The sequence below is a fragment of the Tenrec ecaudatus genome, chromosome 3 (genome assembly GCF_050624435.1).
Source record: "Tenrec ecaudatus isolate mTenEca1 chromosome 3, mTenEca1.hap1, whole genome shotgun sequence".
Taxonomy (NCBI): domain Eukaryota; kingdom Metazoa; phylum Chordata; class Mammalia; order Afrosoricida; family Tenrecidae; genus Tenrec; species Tenrec ecaudatus.
The window spans coordinates 63,397,292-63,414,846 of record NC_134532.1 but is presented as its reverse complement, the minus strand read 5'-3'; the positions used below and the strand labels follow the sequence as shown (position 1 = coordinate 63,414,846).

General features: G+C 47.0%; 1 protein-coding gene across 3 annotated transcripts in view; it reads right to left on the bottom strand.

The window, feature by feature from the left end:
* SH3D19 (SH3 domain containing 19) overlaps nt 1-13,643 on the bottom strand; it is a 232,486-nt gene extending 218,843 nt beyond the window's left edge. The window contains exon 1 of one of the 3 annotated variants that reach the window (XM_075543706.1): nt 13,300-13,643. In XM_075543706.1, the coding sequence (XP_075399821.1) occupies nt 13,300-13,411 (112 nt within the window). In that variant the 5' untranslated portion in view covers nt 13,412-13,643. The remainder of the gene's footprint in view (nt 1-13,299) is intronic. The other 2 variants (XM_075543704.1, XM_075543707.1) reach the window with 2 other exon arrangements.
* Between the last annotated feature and the right edge of the window lie 3,912 nt (nt 13,644-17,555).

Below are 17,555 nucleotides of genomic sequence, written 5' to 3'. Positions count from 1 at the left end.
AATGCCTCAAGGAAGTTCTCAGGAAAACAAAAAAGGGTAGGAGATAAAATGTTGTTTGTGACATTAGGGCATTTCAGATCATTAACTCATTCAGGGTAAGGTGCAAACAAACTTGCACATTAAAGAAAAACAAACTTGTTCCAAATGGATTCTATTCACGGACTATGTCTCTTTGTAGCAACAGTTACACCTCACCTGAGCCACATAAATCTACCTGGCAAGGTTTTCCAGAAAGCTCCAGCTGTTGCCAATGAGCTGGTATGAGTGTTGAGAGGACTCCCTGCCAGGGAATCACTAGACAAGGGATGGGATGGTGACAGGGGGAAAGAGTAAGCCTGCGGATCATCAAAATACTAGAAATATGTCTATTTAACTTGTTAAAAATCCAGAATGGCTCAGCCCCCTCCCTGGCAGTAACAATTCCTTTTAAATTTAATTAGTAAAGATGGTCTTCCCTGGAGGCAAGCAAGGCCATTCAGATCAGCACCGGAGCCAGTTGGGGGTCTGAAACCCTGGGGAAATGCAGATATCAATTGATGGTCTGAGACTCCCCTGGGGAAATGCAGATTGTTTCCCCGTGCAGCCTGCTCACTTGGCTTAGAGTCCTGCTCCTCTTAGAACTTGCTATCCTCTGGGCCGGTGGCAACATCTGTCCATTATCACCACCACCCCCAACCTGCCACACAGTTTGGGGTAGTTAACATCTGTTCATTATCACCACCACCCCCAACCTGCCACACAGTTTGCGGTACTTAACTTGCTGGATTTTCACGGAATCTTTGAAGCAGTTTGGAAGGAGCAAGCAAGCCTTGCTTCTGTCAGGGCTTGCAGAAGTACACTTAGAATTTCTCGAATCACCTGGTTTCTGCCTTTGGCTCTCGCGGTGGCAGGCATTTCAGAGCTTACTTATTTCCTGACATCCCTGGGAAGACAAGGAGGACCATCCACACAAGGGCCTCCCGCTGGGGGCCTCCCAGTGTTAAAACAAACAAACAAACAAACAAAAAACACCTCTGTCTTCCTACTAGCTTCAAGAGCTATTTGGGAAGGATGATGTTTATTTCCAGAAAAGTTTGTTCTCCATATCTCGTGCAAACATTTCCTTCTGCATCTGTTGTTCTCCAGCATCGTGATTCTTTGACTGATGAGTCTTCTGGAAACACTTCTGGTCCAGTGAAGATGAAGATGGAGATGAAGAGACTCTGTATCCCAAGCAGCAGCATCGCAGGCTTATCAGTAAAGGGAACGGGAATCTGCTTCTGTGCCTGGGCACAGGAGACAAAATCTCCTCCCTACCTGCGGACCCTGAGAAGTACTCAGCACCGACATTAAGCAAAACGACAAAAGAAGTTACCTATAGACTCGAGTATAAGCCCACCCAGATATCAGCCGGGGCACCTTACTTTACCACAAAACTGCAATAAAAATGTGCTCGAAAACTTGGCTTATACACGAGTATATATGGTAAGTCTGTTTTTCGGGTTCTTTTGGGGACCCTTAAACCTTTCCAAGATGCCCACAATCCTCTTTGAGAACTATACATCACTCGGACGAACATCAAGTTTACAAGCATATTCCTCACAGTGACTTAAATGCGCTGAAACTGTAACTCTTCACAGAAGCAAACTGTCTCTTCTTCCTCCCACCTGCTGGCCTTAACCTACCAACTTTCTGGTCAGCATCCTGACACCAACACAGCTCCTCTGAGAACCTGTATTAGTTTGTAGTTGGAAAATAAGTAATACCCATTTAAAGGATAAAGAAAGCAGGGGACAAAAAAGCTAAGTGATTTCTCCAAGGAAGATCACATTTTCATGATTAAATTACCAACAATTAAATAGCAATGAGAATTGAGGTACCCTAGGGTAACATCAGGTTAACAAAATCCATGACTGCTTACTGATAAGGGCAGGGTTGGGGACAATAAGATCGTGTTAGAATCTGTATCGTTTAGGGATTTTATCCAGCTGGTAGTTATAGAGATCAAAGACAAGAAAGGCCTTTTACAAAGACAGCATCATCTTTACTCAAAGGAGAAATGAGATGGGCTATCAAAAGCTCAGAGGGTGACTTTATTATCTCTGAGCTCTGAATTTCATTGTTTTCCTGCCCACCATCCCTCAGGGCCCAGTTTTCATCCTCCATGATCCTCAAGACCCAGAATGGCTGCCGGAGGTCCAGCCATCGCCTCCTTATGCTGGGTAGGAAGGTTGTTTATTCTGTGCAGTTGAGTTAGCCCTCTTTTAAAAACTTTCCTGGGAACCCTATTAAACAATTTTGACTTGCATCTCATTAGCAGACTGGGAGACGCGATCTCATATATGGGCACATGGCCACACCTACAATTCAGGGGCTTCCAATTTATAAGGAAGAAGAGAATGAATATGCATTAGGCAACTAGGTGTCTCTGCCACAAAATTTGAACTATGTCACTCACTGGTTATGTGACTTTGAGCGCGCGCCCCCCCCGCCCCCCGCCGGGCCGGCTTCGCCGGGCAAACCCGGGCCGCCCCCGACAAGAAAGGTGGGTAGACCAGCAGCCTCGGAGAAGATACCTTGTCCTCCTTCTCGTCGCCGCTAGGGGGAATCATCGAGAGTTTCCCCCGTCCAGACGACCCATCGGCCAGGCGCGCATGCGCGCTGTGGCGCGCCCGGTGGGCCGACCACCGGCACCGCTCCCCCTCCAACTCTCAATCACTCCGATCCTATCCTCTGAGAGCCTAGAGAAGGCTCTCCTGCGTGAAGTTTCTGTCTGTCTGCCTGCCCGCCCGCCCTCCCTCCCTCACTCCATCCATCCATCCATCCATCCATCCATCTCTGCAGGCTTCTGCTGAGGCCTGGTGACACAGTGACTTGCACGAGCTGCTAACTAGGTCAGCAGTTCAAAACCACCAGCAGCTCCAAGGGAGAAAAATGAGGCTTTCTACTCCAGTAAAGATTTACAGTCTTGGAAACCCAAGGAAGCAGTTCTACTATGTTCTATAGGAGCAATATGAGTCAGAATTGACCAGATGACAGTGAGTGAGAGAGGCTTCTGTTAGGTGTCCAGATAGTGTAATGGGTTAGCAGTTTAAACCCACCAGCCACTCCACAAGAGAAAGATGAGGCTTTCCGCTCCCATAGAAGGTACAGCCACAGAAACCCTAGGTAACAATTCTCTGTTCCACTGGCTCAGTGTTAATCAGTACAGGTGGTTTGGTTTTAGACTTCCATCTCCTCATCTGTGAAATGAAGGAAATAATCATATCTATACCATGGAATTCATGCCATATTTAATAAGAAAATGCAAGTAAGGTAATTAGAATATTACCTGGCACCTGGTGTATAATATGTATTATATTTGATTATTCCAGTGAAGTGCTCTCTTCAGAACCCTTTCCTACTGTACCAAAATGAGAAGGAATTTATATCAGTCACTCATTCCTGTGGACTCCAGTGAGAATGAGCGCTCATCAAAGGCACCACAAGCCAACATATGTTTTTCACAATGAAATTGAGTCAGGTGTTACCCTCCTCAGACCTTCTGGGCAGAATAAGGGTGGAGGAAGTGCATTTACACCCTCTGAATGACAAAACATTGCTGTTGCTAGGCACCATCGGGTCGGGCCCAATGCTTAGTGAATGTATGTACAACACAATGCATACTCAGTCCTGTGCCTTCCTCACAACTGTTCTTATGCACAAGGCCGTTGTTGTAGCCATTGGGCCAAACCTCCTCACCAAGCATCTTCCTCTCTCTCTCTCTCTCTCTCTCTCTCTCTCTCTCTCTCTCTCTCTCTCTCTCTCTCTCTTTCATTTTTTTTTTTTTGCTGCCTCTCTACCTAACCAAGCAAATCTTGTTCCAGCAATAGCAGCACTACATAGCTGAGTCTCACCATCCTTGCCTCTAAGGCTCATTCTGTTTCTGTTACATTTCTTTTTTTTTTTAATAGTTTTTTTGATACAATATTCCCATGCCATACACTTCCACGGTGACAATGTTTCTAAAAAGAGTTGTGTAGGTATACATCATCACTTTCAGCTCTAATACTCCCTTGCCCTCCTGCAAATTCCATGGCTTCTTCATGTTTAATTCAGCGCCATTGATGATACTCTTGGTGTTGTACAACCATCACTGACATCCTTTTTAAGGAGCATTCTGGCTGTACTTCTTCCAAGACAAATTTGTTTGTGCTTTTGGCAGTCCATGGTACCGCCAATATTCTTTGCCAGCACAATTCAAATGCATTGATTCTTTTTTGGTCTTCCTTAATAAAAAAAAAAATGGAACTAAAACCTACCAAAGCCCACTGCCATTGAGTCTGTCTTCTCCATAAAGATTTGCAGCAGCAAAAAAAAAAAAAAGATTCGCAGCTTTGATGCACACACAGAATCCAGGTCCAATAAACTGCTCGGGAACAGAATTGGGAGTAGCAATACCAGGAAGGTAGGGAGAAAGGGAGGGGGGAGAGCAGAGGAGAAAGGGGGAACCAATTACAATGATCAACTCATAATTCTCCCCTAGGGGGATGAACAACAGAAACGTGGGTGAAGGGAGACTTCAGTCGGTCTAAGATATAAAAACAATAATAATTTATAATTTATCAATGGGTCACAAAGGCGGGAATGGGGAGGGGAAGGAAAAAAAGAAGAGCTGATACCAAGGGCTCAAGTAGAAAGTAAAGTTTAGAAAATGATGATGACAATATATGTATACATATCCTTGATACAACTGATGTATGGAATGTTATAAGCTGTAAGAGTCCTGTGTTAGTCTGGGTAGACTAGAGAAACAAATTCAGGAACACTCATATGTGTATAAGAAAGAGCTTTATACACAAGAGCAATTGAATATTGAGAAAACATTCCAGCCCAGTCCAGATCAAGTCCATAAGTCCAGTATTAGCCCATAGGTCCGATACCAATCTATAAAATCCTCTTCAGACTCACAAAATATATGAAATGATGCTGAATGCAAGAAGATCATGGGCTTGTGGATCCAGAACCATTTTAAGCATCTCAGTGCTGCTCCATGTGGTTCCTTTAGCTCCGAAACTCTGACTGCCTCAGGGTAGCTTCATGTGGCTTTTCCTCAGAAACATCTCACAGGGAGTGAGTCTTGTCAGTAAAGAGTCACCAAGGGAGTGAGCAGAGAGAGTGTCTTCCGCCTCCAAGGAGGAAATACAGGAGTTCCCAGAATCCTCAAAAGAAGGCCATGCCCACACAGAGGCCTCATTGGCTATATCCCGATTGACAGGCTAGACTCCACCCCTATACTCTTAATCCTTAAATTGACACCAGACTATGTAACTACCACAAGCCTCCAATAAAATGATTTAAAAAAAAAAAGATTTACAGCTTTGGAGATCCAAAGAAACTGATCTACTAGATCTATAGGGTTACTGTGAGTATGAAAAAAAAAAGAAATTAAAAAAATAAGTTAAGCCCTTCTTCCATGAAGGTAGAACGCCTCATAATGTATAGAGCTACTCCACGCTGATGAGGATCTAGACGGCGTGTGACTCCCCACTCCTTAAGTGTGAGCTGGGCACAGTGACTTCCTGCCAAAGCGTACAGTCTGGGAAGGAGGAGAAAAAAAAGAATAACTTGATCACGGAGAAACTTGCCAAACATTACCTCAGCCAGATGAACAAGATTAACGTTAATGCTGATAACAGTCTTTGAGTCAACATGGTATTTTCAACAATAGTACGATAATTCCACTACCTGCCTATTTTCCACCTTGAGGATGGACATTGGGCAGCAGTGAAGGCTGAGGCGCCTGGGGAGAGGAGGGTGGATGTGACGGCAAAGATTCTGCATCAACACGGCAGAGCCACCAGTCTCAGTGGCTTGTCGGTTAGGCAATGGCACAATTTGATAATTATGCAATCATGCAAACATCCTCTATTTTGTAATTGGATGTGCCTCCATATTTGTATAAAGGTTGGTTTCTGGAACCTAATCATACTGCTAAGGGAGGAGTGGGTGCATCTTAGATGATGATGAGTATGCGCTTCCTCCCTAAAACCCATAACCCCACTCTCCTCATGAGAAAACATCCAACAGACCCCAAATGAAAGATCTACCTACCCAGTCTGCCTCCAAACTATCAACGCAAGTCTGAGAAAGTCTGACAACTAAATGTAATGGGGTGTTCTAACTGGGACTGTAAGACATGACAAAACCTTAGGGAGAACTAAGAGCATCTTGATTCAGAATGGATTTTAGGATCTAAGGTCCAAACACCAGGTTCTCCTGGCTAGAGGACAGAAGAGTGATGGCAACAGAAAGATACACAAAAACAATTAGTCCAATGACTAACTGCTGGCCACACAATCCTCAGTCTCCACAACTCTGAGACCAGAAGAGCTAGACAGTGCCCACCAACTGCTCTCAAAAGGCTCACGTCAGAGGTCCTGCATAGAGGGGGAGAAAACTGTGGAACAGAACTGAAAATCATAAGAGACCAGGCTTATTGGTCAGATAGAGACTGGTGGAACCCCCAAGCCTATGGCCCTTCATCACCCTTCAGGTCTGGAACTAAATTCATTCCGTGTTAGATGAATCAATAATTTAAGATCAAAAGGGTGGTACTGACCCAAGGGCAATGCTCAGAGAACTATTAGGGAAGGGAGAGTGAAAACAGGAACCACAGGGAGGCTGTGGGATGAGCGATGGGATGATGAAATAGGGAGGAAATGGAAATGGATAAGAAACAAAATGTATACAAACTGTTTCATGTAAAACCGATTATCTGCTCTGTAAATCTCTACCTAAATCACAATAAAGTTTTAAAATGAATACAAGATCTGAAGTTAAAAAAGAACTAGAAGATAGGCTTCTTTTGCTCAATAAGAAAAAAGAATGTTAATATCAGTTGATTAATTGTTTTAAAGGGGTGCATTGCGAACTGTCTGCTCAAATTTTTCTGAATTTATAAAGCGGTTCTAAAAAAATAAAGTTTATTAGCAAAAAGAAAAGACTGGCTCAAAACACACACACACTCTCTCTCTCTCTCTCTCTCTCTCTCTCTCTCTCTCTGCTCTTTCCCCTCTCTGGGTCATTTCCATCTTCACCTCAAGGAAAAGCATAAAGCTGTGGTAGCCAGATTTTAAGTCAACTTAATGGCACCCCTGTGGAGGCAGGGCCAGGGTGGAGTCCAACCTGTCCTTAAGGTATTCGTCTGGTCGTACCTCCTTGGGGGTGTGGCCTAAAAATTAGGGACACACTAGGAACTACTTTCTCTCTTTCTGTGTCAATTTGCCTTCCTGCTTGCTGGGACTCTGCATCTGCTTCCAGGGAAAGTCCCGTGTGCTGCCCAACCCTGAGAGCTGTCGATGCCTTGCCATGGTTCCACCAACTTTGGATCCACAAGACTCTGCACCCACCAGCCACTGACCTCCTTGGATCCCAGCTGGAGAGGGCCCTGGCCTGCACTGAACTTATGGACTTGAGTTGAAGTGGACTCAGATGCCTTCTTGATATAAAGCATATATACATATATATATATGATCACTGTTTTGTTATTGTTTTATATGTGTGTGTGTGTGTGTACATATAAAAATCACTGGTTTTGTTATATATATATATATATCACTGGTTTTGTTTTTGTAAACAACTCTGCCTAACCCACAGTTCCTAAAGTCCAGGCCTCCTCCTCCTCCTCTTTTAAAAATTAATGTTGTGTTGTATTTTAGGTGCAAATTAATTTCCTACTGAACCACTAACGGGGATGGGTGGAAAGCTGCCCGGCCACCTCTGGCCTCCTCTGGCCTCCCTATTGCCATGAGTCTGACATTATCCTTCATCCTTCTTTCCCCTATTCTGACCAGCCATCATCCTTCTTTCCCCTATTCTGATGACACCTATTCTCCCACTGCATGCCATTTCTCTGTGGGGTTCCATAATTCATTGCAATGGCCACAGATAATACTTACAACTAAGGGGTTTATTAGGGAAGTGAATAGGTTATCACAAACCAGGATCAGCAAACAGAACAGTCATTGGTCTACTGTGACACCTCTCCTCAGCCAGAGGCTAAGTCTCCCATCCTCAGCCTCTCAGCCACATGGTCCCTTGGCCTTTGCCTCCATGGGCCAGGAAGCCAGCTTGCTGCTCCACCTCACAGTCTTGGCTCTGTTCCTCTTGCTCAGTCCCATAGTCTCCGTGACCAGAGTCACTGGTACATCTGGTCTTGGCAGTCTCCGCCAATTGTGAGAGATCTTGCACATGCTCTTCCAATGGTCCCTAGATTTCTCTTTGGCTCTTAGACATTGGCTTTGATGGAGGTGTGGTTGTTGAGTCTTTCCATACCATGCCCCCCCCCAACAAAAAACCTCACTGTCATCGCACCAAATCCACCTCACAGTGAACTTACAGGGCAGGAGAGAACTGCCCCCTGTGGGTTTCCAAGACTGTAATTCTGTCAGGGAGTAGAAACCTCATCTTTCTCCCTCAGAGAAGCTGGTAGTTTTGAACTGCTGACCTTGGAGTTAAGTTAGCACAGCCCAACTAGTAACTACTATGCCACCAGGGTTCCTTTTAGCCAGCCGTACAGTGTATCAAGGAAAAAGGAAGGATGATGTGTGTGAAGTCTCACCTCTAGTATAGTATTCCTAAAGATGTTCCCAAGGAAACAAAGGGTGTGACTTGGTTCCACCTTCCACTAAAGTCAAGACGTAGTCCCACCTTAATCCTGTAACAGGAACTCCCACCAAAAAGGGGTCATAGCCACCAGCCTAGAGTCTAGAATTACAATATATCACATAAGAAATTATGGCTAGATAAGACATATTAATTGACCAAATTTCAACACTGGTTACAATTTTCACCCTATGTCAACATTCACATTATTTCCATTCTGTTTGTTCTGTTTCTCTTGCTCTAGCTTCCCTTCCCCTCCTTGTCTTCTCACCTCTGCTTTTGGGTAAATGTTGACTGTTTGATTGTTTACCCTTAAACACATTATTCATGGGAGATACTGCTTATTTTATAAATCAAGCTATTATTTGTCTGAAAGGTGACATCCAGAAATAACTTTAGGTGTAAGTCACTTCTACTTATGGAGAGCAAGTTTCCACCATAGCTTTCTTATTCTTGTCTCAAATCTGCCTAAATGTTTCCCTTCCTCGCCAATCTAATACGCAAGGAGGGCACCTGCTCCCATAAAGATTCACAACCTTGGGCATCCTCTCAAGGGTCACTGTAATGTCAGAATCGACTGCAGGGCCATGGCAGTGGGATGCTCTGAAGCTAGCAGACACATCCCTTCATCTTGCACTGATTTAACAATGAGCCACTGGTGGCTCAGTCGGAGAATTCTTGCCTTCTGTGTGGAAGACTTAAGTTCGATTCCCCGTCAATATACTTCAAACCTAGCCACTACCATCTGTCAATGGATGCTGTATGTTGCATGCTGTATGTTGCTGTAATGTGGAAAAGGTTTCGATAAAGCTTCTAGAGTAAGATCCACTAGGAAGAAAGTCCTGACCCTCTACTTCCAAAAGCCAGCCAATGAAAACCCTGTGGCTCACAAGGGTCTCACTCACGACTAATCATAGAGATGACGCCGGACAAGGCAGCGTGTCAGTCCACTGTGCACAAGGTCTCCATGAGCTGAAGAACTTAACAGTAGATAATGACGACATTTCTCTCGTGTAGATGTTCAGAGCTATAACTTCTCCACATAGCCCATCTCCTCTACTGATGTAATGGAGTATCAGCAGAGCCGCTGTGTTAGAAGGGGCCAGTCACATAATTTGTGCCAAAGGAATTGGGAGAGGTAACAGCTTGAGCCTCCTACTGTTGACTTCTCCCTCATTAATAGAGCACTTTCCAAGAAACTCTGGGGAGAACCCCCTGAAATCTGACAAAGCAGCATTAGCAAACTCATATGAAATAAGCCAGAGAAGTGATTGTCACCATCTCCTAGAATCCTAAGATCAGGAGCAGCAGCAGTGTCGTGGCAGAATCCTCCCCTTCCTTGAGTCCAGGCAATGTGCTCAATGGGCAGCCACCACCACCTGCTAGGGGAAGCCTGCAGGTCGCTAGGATGCTCAACGCGTGTGGGCAAAGCAAAGTTTCCAGACTACAGAGGACAAGGAAGAGAGGTATGGCATGGGGCCACCATGAGTTAGGAGCAAGTCTCAACAACATTTGGGTGTCTGGGAGGAGAAACAGAATTTTGATAAAACATTACAAAAATGCTATTGGTCACTGGTACTCAACTCTGTGCTGCCACCCCACCCCCCAATTTTCAGACCTTTTTGAGAGTCTAATGAAAATTATGGTGTCTTTATCAAGAAAGCTCCAAAGCTTTTAGAAGACAATATAGGAGGAATATCCACTTTAAATTTAGTAAGAGAAACCAACACAGAATGGAAAAATCAAACCAGAGCTCAACAAGTTAATGGCAATGCAGACAGCCAACAAAAGTTGAGATGTCCGCATGAATAAAGAGCTCCTGCAAATCACTGTACACGATGGGCGACAAGGTGTGGGATATTAAGGCATCAAAGGACTTTATCAAGATGTGAAGCGGTAACTTACAGAATAACAACAGCAAAGCCAACCAAACTCACTGCCACCAAGTGGATTCCAACTCACAGCAACCCCATGAGAGGGGGAAAGGGGCCCTGGGGGACAGACAACAGAAAAGCAAGTGAAGGGAGACGTCGGACAGCGTAAGACATGACAAAATTATAATAATTTCTAAATTATCAAGGGTTCGTGAAGGAGGAGGGAGGGGGAGGGAGGGGGGAAAATGAGGAGCTGATGCCAAGGGCTCAAGTAGAAAGAAAATGTTTTGAGAAGGATGATGGCAACACATGTACATATGTGCTCGACACCATGGATGGATGGATGGATTGTGATAAGAGTTGTATGAACCCCAATAAAATGATTTTTAAAAGAAAGTTGGAAACTGCAGTGGCAAATATCTATTTCTGCTGGTTGTGACTGAAAAAAAAATGGGGGACAGAGGGACCACTTCTCAGAAACCTCAATGTCCTATTTCTTGACAGGGGGAGTGGTTATAAGTAGTTAAGATTTTTCTGAGTTTCTTCCTCTGCTGTGTGTATCCTTCAAAAACAAATCAATGTGTTTCACAATCTTCTAAGTTTTGCAAGAAGAGATTGAGTGCACAGACTCTTTCCAGTTTAGGAGATCAAAGAAGAGGAAACCTTTTAGATTGTCAAGTGGTGTGGGAAAGAGCAGAGCAGAGGCTGGCAGACCAGAAGAAACATTCAGCCTCTGGCTCCGTTCACTTCTTCATTCACCGGGAGAGAACAAAACTCTAGCACAAATGCCCAAGCTTGGTAAGGAATGCAATGGAGTCTGAATAAGACGTTAATGAATGAGGGGGAACAGGAGCATAACTTTTAGAGAAATGCAAACTCTATGTAATAACATTAATAAGCATTTAATAACATGAAATGCTTGACTTTTAGCCAGAAGGTTGGCAGCTTGAAGACCCCTCTCCCAAAACCCTACGGGGAAGTGCTACTGTGCACTCATGGCTTTATGCAGACGTACCTGCCCTGGATTATTGATGATTGTTTTACCTTGAAAGAAATAAAACCGAGCAGGGCAAGCATAGCCCTCTACTCATTTATGTCATTCACCCCTCAGGGAACGCACAGAAAATGGTTAGAAACTGCATGCACCCACTCGAGTGCAGAAAAAGTACAGAAAGTCATGTCTCAGCACAACATTATCACAAACCTACCAGAAAGGCCTGTGCCAGCCTTGAGAATTGAAAGAAAAACAAGTTACAAAATGCCACTTCCACCAGCCTTGGAATAAATTCGCATACTGCAACTAAATGATAAGCCTACATCTGCATCACAACTAGCTTGAACTCCAAGACAGCTCTGGGCAGGACAGTCTCTGGGGCGAGAGTGAAGGAATCTAAGGTGGTCTAGACTGTTTAAGTCAATAATCCAGTGCAGGTACCTCTCCAGTGCTTCCTTGTTCCTGGCTAGAAATATGTACCCACATCCGGCACTTACTAGCTTGCTCTCATTAGGTGTGAGTTTACACTGAACTTGGCTATCAGCTCGTTTCCAAGTAGGATGCTGAGTCCCTCCCGGGGCCTTTTGGATCTGTCCAGTTCCTAAGGGCAGTGAACCGAGGAAGCCCCTTTAAACGGACTGTCACCGGAGCTGCCACAATGAGCTCAAACGCAGCAGACTGGAGATGACGCAGGGCCATGGCATCGGCGGAGGACCCATCAGTAATGCTTTCCTACGAGTCCTGGCTGCCTCTGGCTCCTAACAACATTTCCACCTAGTAAAGGGCACAGGGAACGATCTTTTGTAATTCTTAAAATCCTATTCCAAGGACATCAAGTTGACTCTTTATATTCACTCGAGATGTTTCTTTGCAAGCTTCTCTCCTACTCTGCTTCTTTCCCAGACCTTCTCTACTTCTGCAACTTTCTCTCTGCTGTTAAGCCTCCCAGAGCTTTCATGGTTCCAGGGAATGCTGACTACCTTCCACAGGCTCAGGAGCTCTGAATGAGTGCCTCTCCTCTGCAGCGTTCTCCCTTCCTGACCCCCCTGCGGTTGTCACCTTGGCTTAATCTTCTTTTTTGTTTTCTGATCATTTATCCGGTAAGGAAACAAAGGGCAAAGAATTTCCTCTCTATTATGTTTCACTGAAAAACCCTGGGAGAGAGGTGTGGACTTACACTTATTCACCCTTCCTCGGGTACGTGTGCATTCCGTGCACACCCAACCCCAGAGCCATAAACGTAATGACAACCCCAGGGCCATATGCTCCCTCCGCCACGAACTAATGGCCTGTGGCATGGCGGAGGGCGGCTGGCGAAATGACTCCACAAGCCGACAGAAATCTGGTGAGGCCGTGGATAGGCGGGAGGCGCGCGGGCCCCAGGTCCGAAGTTCACAGGGCACAGAAGAGGGACTCCTCTCCGGGGCCAGCACGTGGTTTGACCTGCCCGTGGCTGCAGTCCACCCCCTCGGGGAGCGGTCCGAGCCGGTGAATTCCCCACCGGCCTCTGACTCACCCCGAGCCAAGGAACCACCCAGGCGCCCCGTTCCATGCCAGCAGCTCTTGAACTCCGTTTGGCACGGAAATTTTTGGAGTCACAGCCCGGGGGGTACCATTCGCAGGTAGACAATGGTTTCAATCGCTTCAGGCCCCAAAGTGGGGGGCGGAGGGGAGCAGGAAAAGGTCCCTGGCCTCTAAGCGTTAAAGGCTCGGGTCCCAGCCGGGCAGGTGGGGGAACCGCCGCCGTCCCGAAGTGGCCCAGCCCTCGGTCACCGGTCCCCCGCGGGCGCGCCCGGCGCTCCTCACCTGCAGCCGAGTGGCCCGAGAGCGCGCGGCCCCGGGCGCGGCGCGGCCCCCCGAGCTCCCGCCGCTCGCGCAGCTCTTCCTCCTCGTCGTCCCGCCGCCGGCCCTCCGCCATGGGCGAGGCGCGGGGCGCAGCCCGGGGCCGGCGGCCGCCCCCCGCTAGCGCCCTCGGGCCAGAAAGGCGCCCCCCGGGAGGCGGCGGCGGCAAGGGCGGCTCGGGGGCCTCGGCCGCCTGGGCGCACTCCACCTGCAGCGCGCGGCCGAGCGGCGGCCGCCGGGGCCTGGCCCGTCTCCCGCCTCCCCGCGGCGCCGGGCGCTCGGGCTCCCCGCGCTGGCTCCCGCGCTCTCCGCCGTCCCCGCCCCGCGCCCCGCCGGCCCGGAGCGGGCGTGCTCGGCGGCCGGGCCGCGCCTCCTCGGGGAGGGGTTACCGGGGGCCGCCCTGCAGCCATCGCGCTGGACGCGCCCCCTCGGCCCAAACCGACGTGGGTGCAATAACTAATGGGACAGCGGGCGAGGAGCGAGCGGGCCTGGCCGCTTCCTGCCCTTTCCCTGTATTCCGGTGTCAACAGGAAGCCCATTTGCCTGGCCCTGGCTTACACGGAGGAGGACCAGGAGGAAGCTGCCCCGAGCCAAGCTTGGGAGCGATGGGACAGCTGGAAGTCGCCGGACTTGGTGGCACTCGCGACTGGGATTGGGGTCGAGCTTCTGCGCTGCACGCTTCTTTACCTCGTGCGCCTTCAAACAAGAGATTAACTGTATTCCAGTTAATGTAGTCTTAAGAAAGGGGTACCATCCCTTGGAAGAAAAGAAGAAAATATATCGGGGGTGGGGGAGGAGCGGCGAAATTCCATTACATTTTAACTGCCTTTTCCCACCAACTTTTTGAAGGCCTCTCATATTTAAGGCATCCCCATGCCGGATTGTGGGAGAACGACGCGGCTTTCTGCACCCATAAAGAGTCACGGTCTTGGCAACCCACAGGGGCGGTTCTACCCTGTCCCATAGGGTCTCTATGAGTTGGCATGGACTCGATGGCAGTGAGTGAGTTTTACGGGATTAGGATCCATGGCGCGGTAGTAGGTTAACAGTGGGCCGCTAGCACTTCAAACCCACCCGCTGCTCATCTGCGAGGAGGAGGAGGAGGCTGTCTGGGTGGTAAAGATTTACAGCCTCAGAAACCCTATGGCATGGCCACGGAGAAACCAAACTCCCTGGCATCCACTCGATGCCAACTCATAGCACCCCTATAGAACAGGGTAGAACTGCTCCTGTGAGTTTCTGAGCCTTCTGTCATCTGTTGAGTGGCTTGTTGTTTCGAACTGCTGACCTTACAGTTAGCAGCCCGAGGTATAACCCCACCACCACCAGGGCTCCTATCCAGTTGCTAGGCCTGGGAATCTAGTTCGTCGTCCTGATTGAGGAGTCCTGGGAGTGCCGTGGCTAACTAGCTCAACTGCTAACCAAAGAGCTGGGAGTTTGAACCACCAGGCAGAAAGAAGGGTCACTACGATTGGAAAGGTGACTTGACAGCAATGGGCTTTGACTACGCCTGATTACTGTCTCGAGAGACAGTTGGGTGAAGTGGCAGGAGCGATGACTGGAATTGGAGACTGCAATTTTCAGTACTTAGCTGTGGGACCCATCCTAGTGTAGTAAACGGTGAAAAGAAGTGGGTAAGGAAAGTTATGTGTACCTGTCTATAGGGCACCTCTTGATTCAGTCGCTGCACGTACATGCTAATACACAGACAGGGTTGGGTTCTGGAATCTCATAAAAAGATACCCAAGCGGCAGGCAGGAACATTGCCTGGGCATGAAGCCGTGGGAAACTTGTGCGTGGGAGGACCGGCCTTTATCTTTAGCCGCTCAGTCCATTGCTGCAAGGTTGTGAGGGCTGCCAGTGTTAGGAGTGTAAAAGAAAAGGGAAACGGGTCATGGAGAGTGGAATTGCCTGCTGTTTCTTTGCTACCTCAGAAAACCCTCAGCTTTGAAGCCAAGAGAACCACAATCGGTTTTGTGGCATTAAAGTCAGATTCTCAAGTTAAAACTTTACAAGTGCATAAGCAGTTCAATGCATAGACTTCTGGAGAACTTGCGATTTAACTTCTCCCCGTACACCCCCATTCTCCCCCAAAAAACCATAAACTCGCTGTCTTGGAGTGAATTCTGACTCACAGCAACCCTATAGGACATGATAAAATTGTTCTTGTAGGTTTTCAGTACTATAACTCTTTATAGGAGTAGAAAGCCTCCTCTTTCCCTTGGAGAGACTGGTGGATTCGAACTGCTGAGCTTGTAGTTAGCAGCCAACTCATGTTTAGATTCACTTTAAATGAATGGGTATGTTACTTACCTTCAAGGTAAGCACTTGGAAATCCCTACTTGGTCAACAGACACCTAGTGGCACAATAGTTCATTGCTGGGCTGCTAACCAAAAACCCACCCAGAGGCTCGGTAGGAGAGAGACCAATCTGCTCCCATAAAGATTACAGCCAAGGACCCAAACCAAACTCACTGCCATTGAGTTGATTCCGACTCATATTAACCTGGTAGGACAGGGTAGAACTTTCTCTGTGAGTTTCAGAGACTCACTCCTTACAGGTGTAGAAAACGGGGCTGGTGGTTTCACGCTGATAACTTTACGGTTAGCAGCCAACTCACCCCTTACGCCACCATGACTCTTAGAAGACCCTGTAGTCTAGTCTAGTCTGCCTCATGGGGTTCTTATGACTTGGACTCCTCCACACAGCCCCACACAAGAGCAACAGCACAACTTGCTGGAGTCAGTTATTTGGTTTTCAGCCTAGAAGGGACTGAAAGTTGTTCTAAATCTCCCATGAGAACTTTTTTCAGGCCCACATAATATACTGTAGGGAGAGTCAGACACAGGGAAGAAATATTTACCATAAGACTCAATGGCAGGTACATTTCATGTCCATTTTCTCATCTTAAATGAGCAAAGCATGTCCCCTTTCCTTCAATGAAAAAGGTCTAGCCAATTTATCAAAAAGAAAAAAATGATACATTTGTAAAGTTTATTGTAAAAATATAACCTTAAACAAGTGTGGTAGTTACATAATTTCATGTCGACTTGATGAATAAGAATGGGGTGGAGTCTAGCCTGTCAATCAGGTCACAACCTGAGGATGCCTCCTTGTGGGCATGGCCTTCTCCTGGAGACTCTGGGAACGTCCTCTCTTGATGCTGCCATCAGAAGAGGCGTGCCCACCACCGGTCTGCTTTCACCCTTCTGTTGACAAGGCACACAGAGCATGGGTTTAAATTGCCATCCTGTGGTCAGCAAGCCAACCCTTAACCCATTGTGCAACCAGATTTCCTTTGTGTATACCCTACAAAAACCAAAGTCAAACTCAAGGCTATAGAGTCAATGCCAACTGATGGCAACCCCAAGACAGGGTAGAACTGCCTCAGAGTTTTGAAGGCCAAGTCTTTTTTTTTTTAATCATGTTATTGGGGACTCGTATAACTCACCACAATCCACACATCCATCAATTGTGTCAAGCACATTTGTACAATTGTTGCCATCATCATTCGCAAAACATTTGCTTTCTACTTGAGCCCTTGGTATCAGCTCCTCATTTTCCCCTTCCCCCTCCCTCATGAACCCTTGATAATTTACAAATTATTATTTTTTCATATCTTACACTGACCGATGTCTCCTTTCACCCACTTTTCTGTTGTCCATCCCCCAGGGAAAGGGTTTTATATAGATCATTGTGATCACTTCCCCCTTTCTCCCTCCACCTTTCCCTTACCCTCCTGGTATTGCTACTCTCTTTATTGGTCCTGAGGGGGTTATCTGTCCTGCGTTCCCTGTTTTTCCAGCCTTTATCTGTACCAGTGTACATCCTCTGGTCTAGTTGGATTTGTAAGGTAGCAATGGGATCATGATAGTGGGGTGGGGGGAGGAAGCATTTAAGAACTAGTGGAAAGTTGTATGTTTCATCATTGCTACATTGCACCCTGACTGGTTTGTCTCCTCCTGCAACCCTTCCATAAGGAGATGTCCAATTACCTACAGATGGGCTTTGGGTCTCCTCTCCACACTCCCTGTTATTCACAATGATATGATTTTTTGTTCTTTGATGCCTGATACCTGATCCCATCAACACCTCATGATCACACAGGCTGGTGTGCTTCTTCCATGTGGGCTTTTTTTCTTCTCAGCTAGATGGCCGCTTGTTTATCTTCAAGCCTTGTAGACCCCAGACATTATATGTTTTGATAGCTGGGTACCAT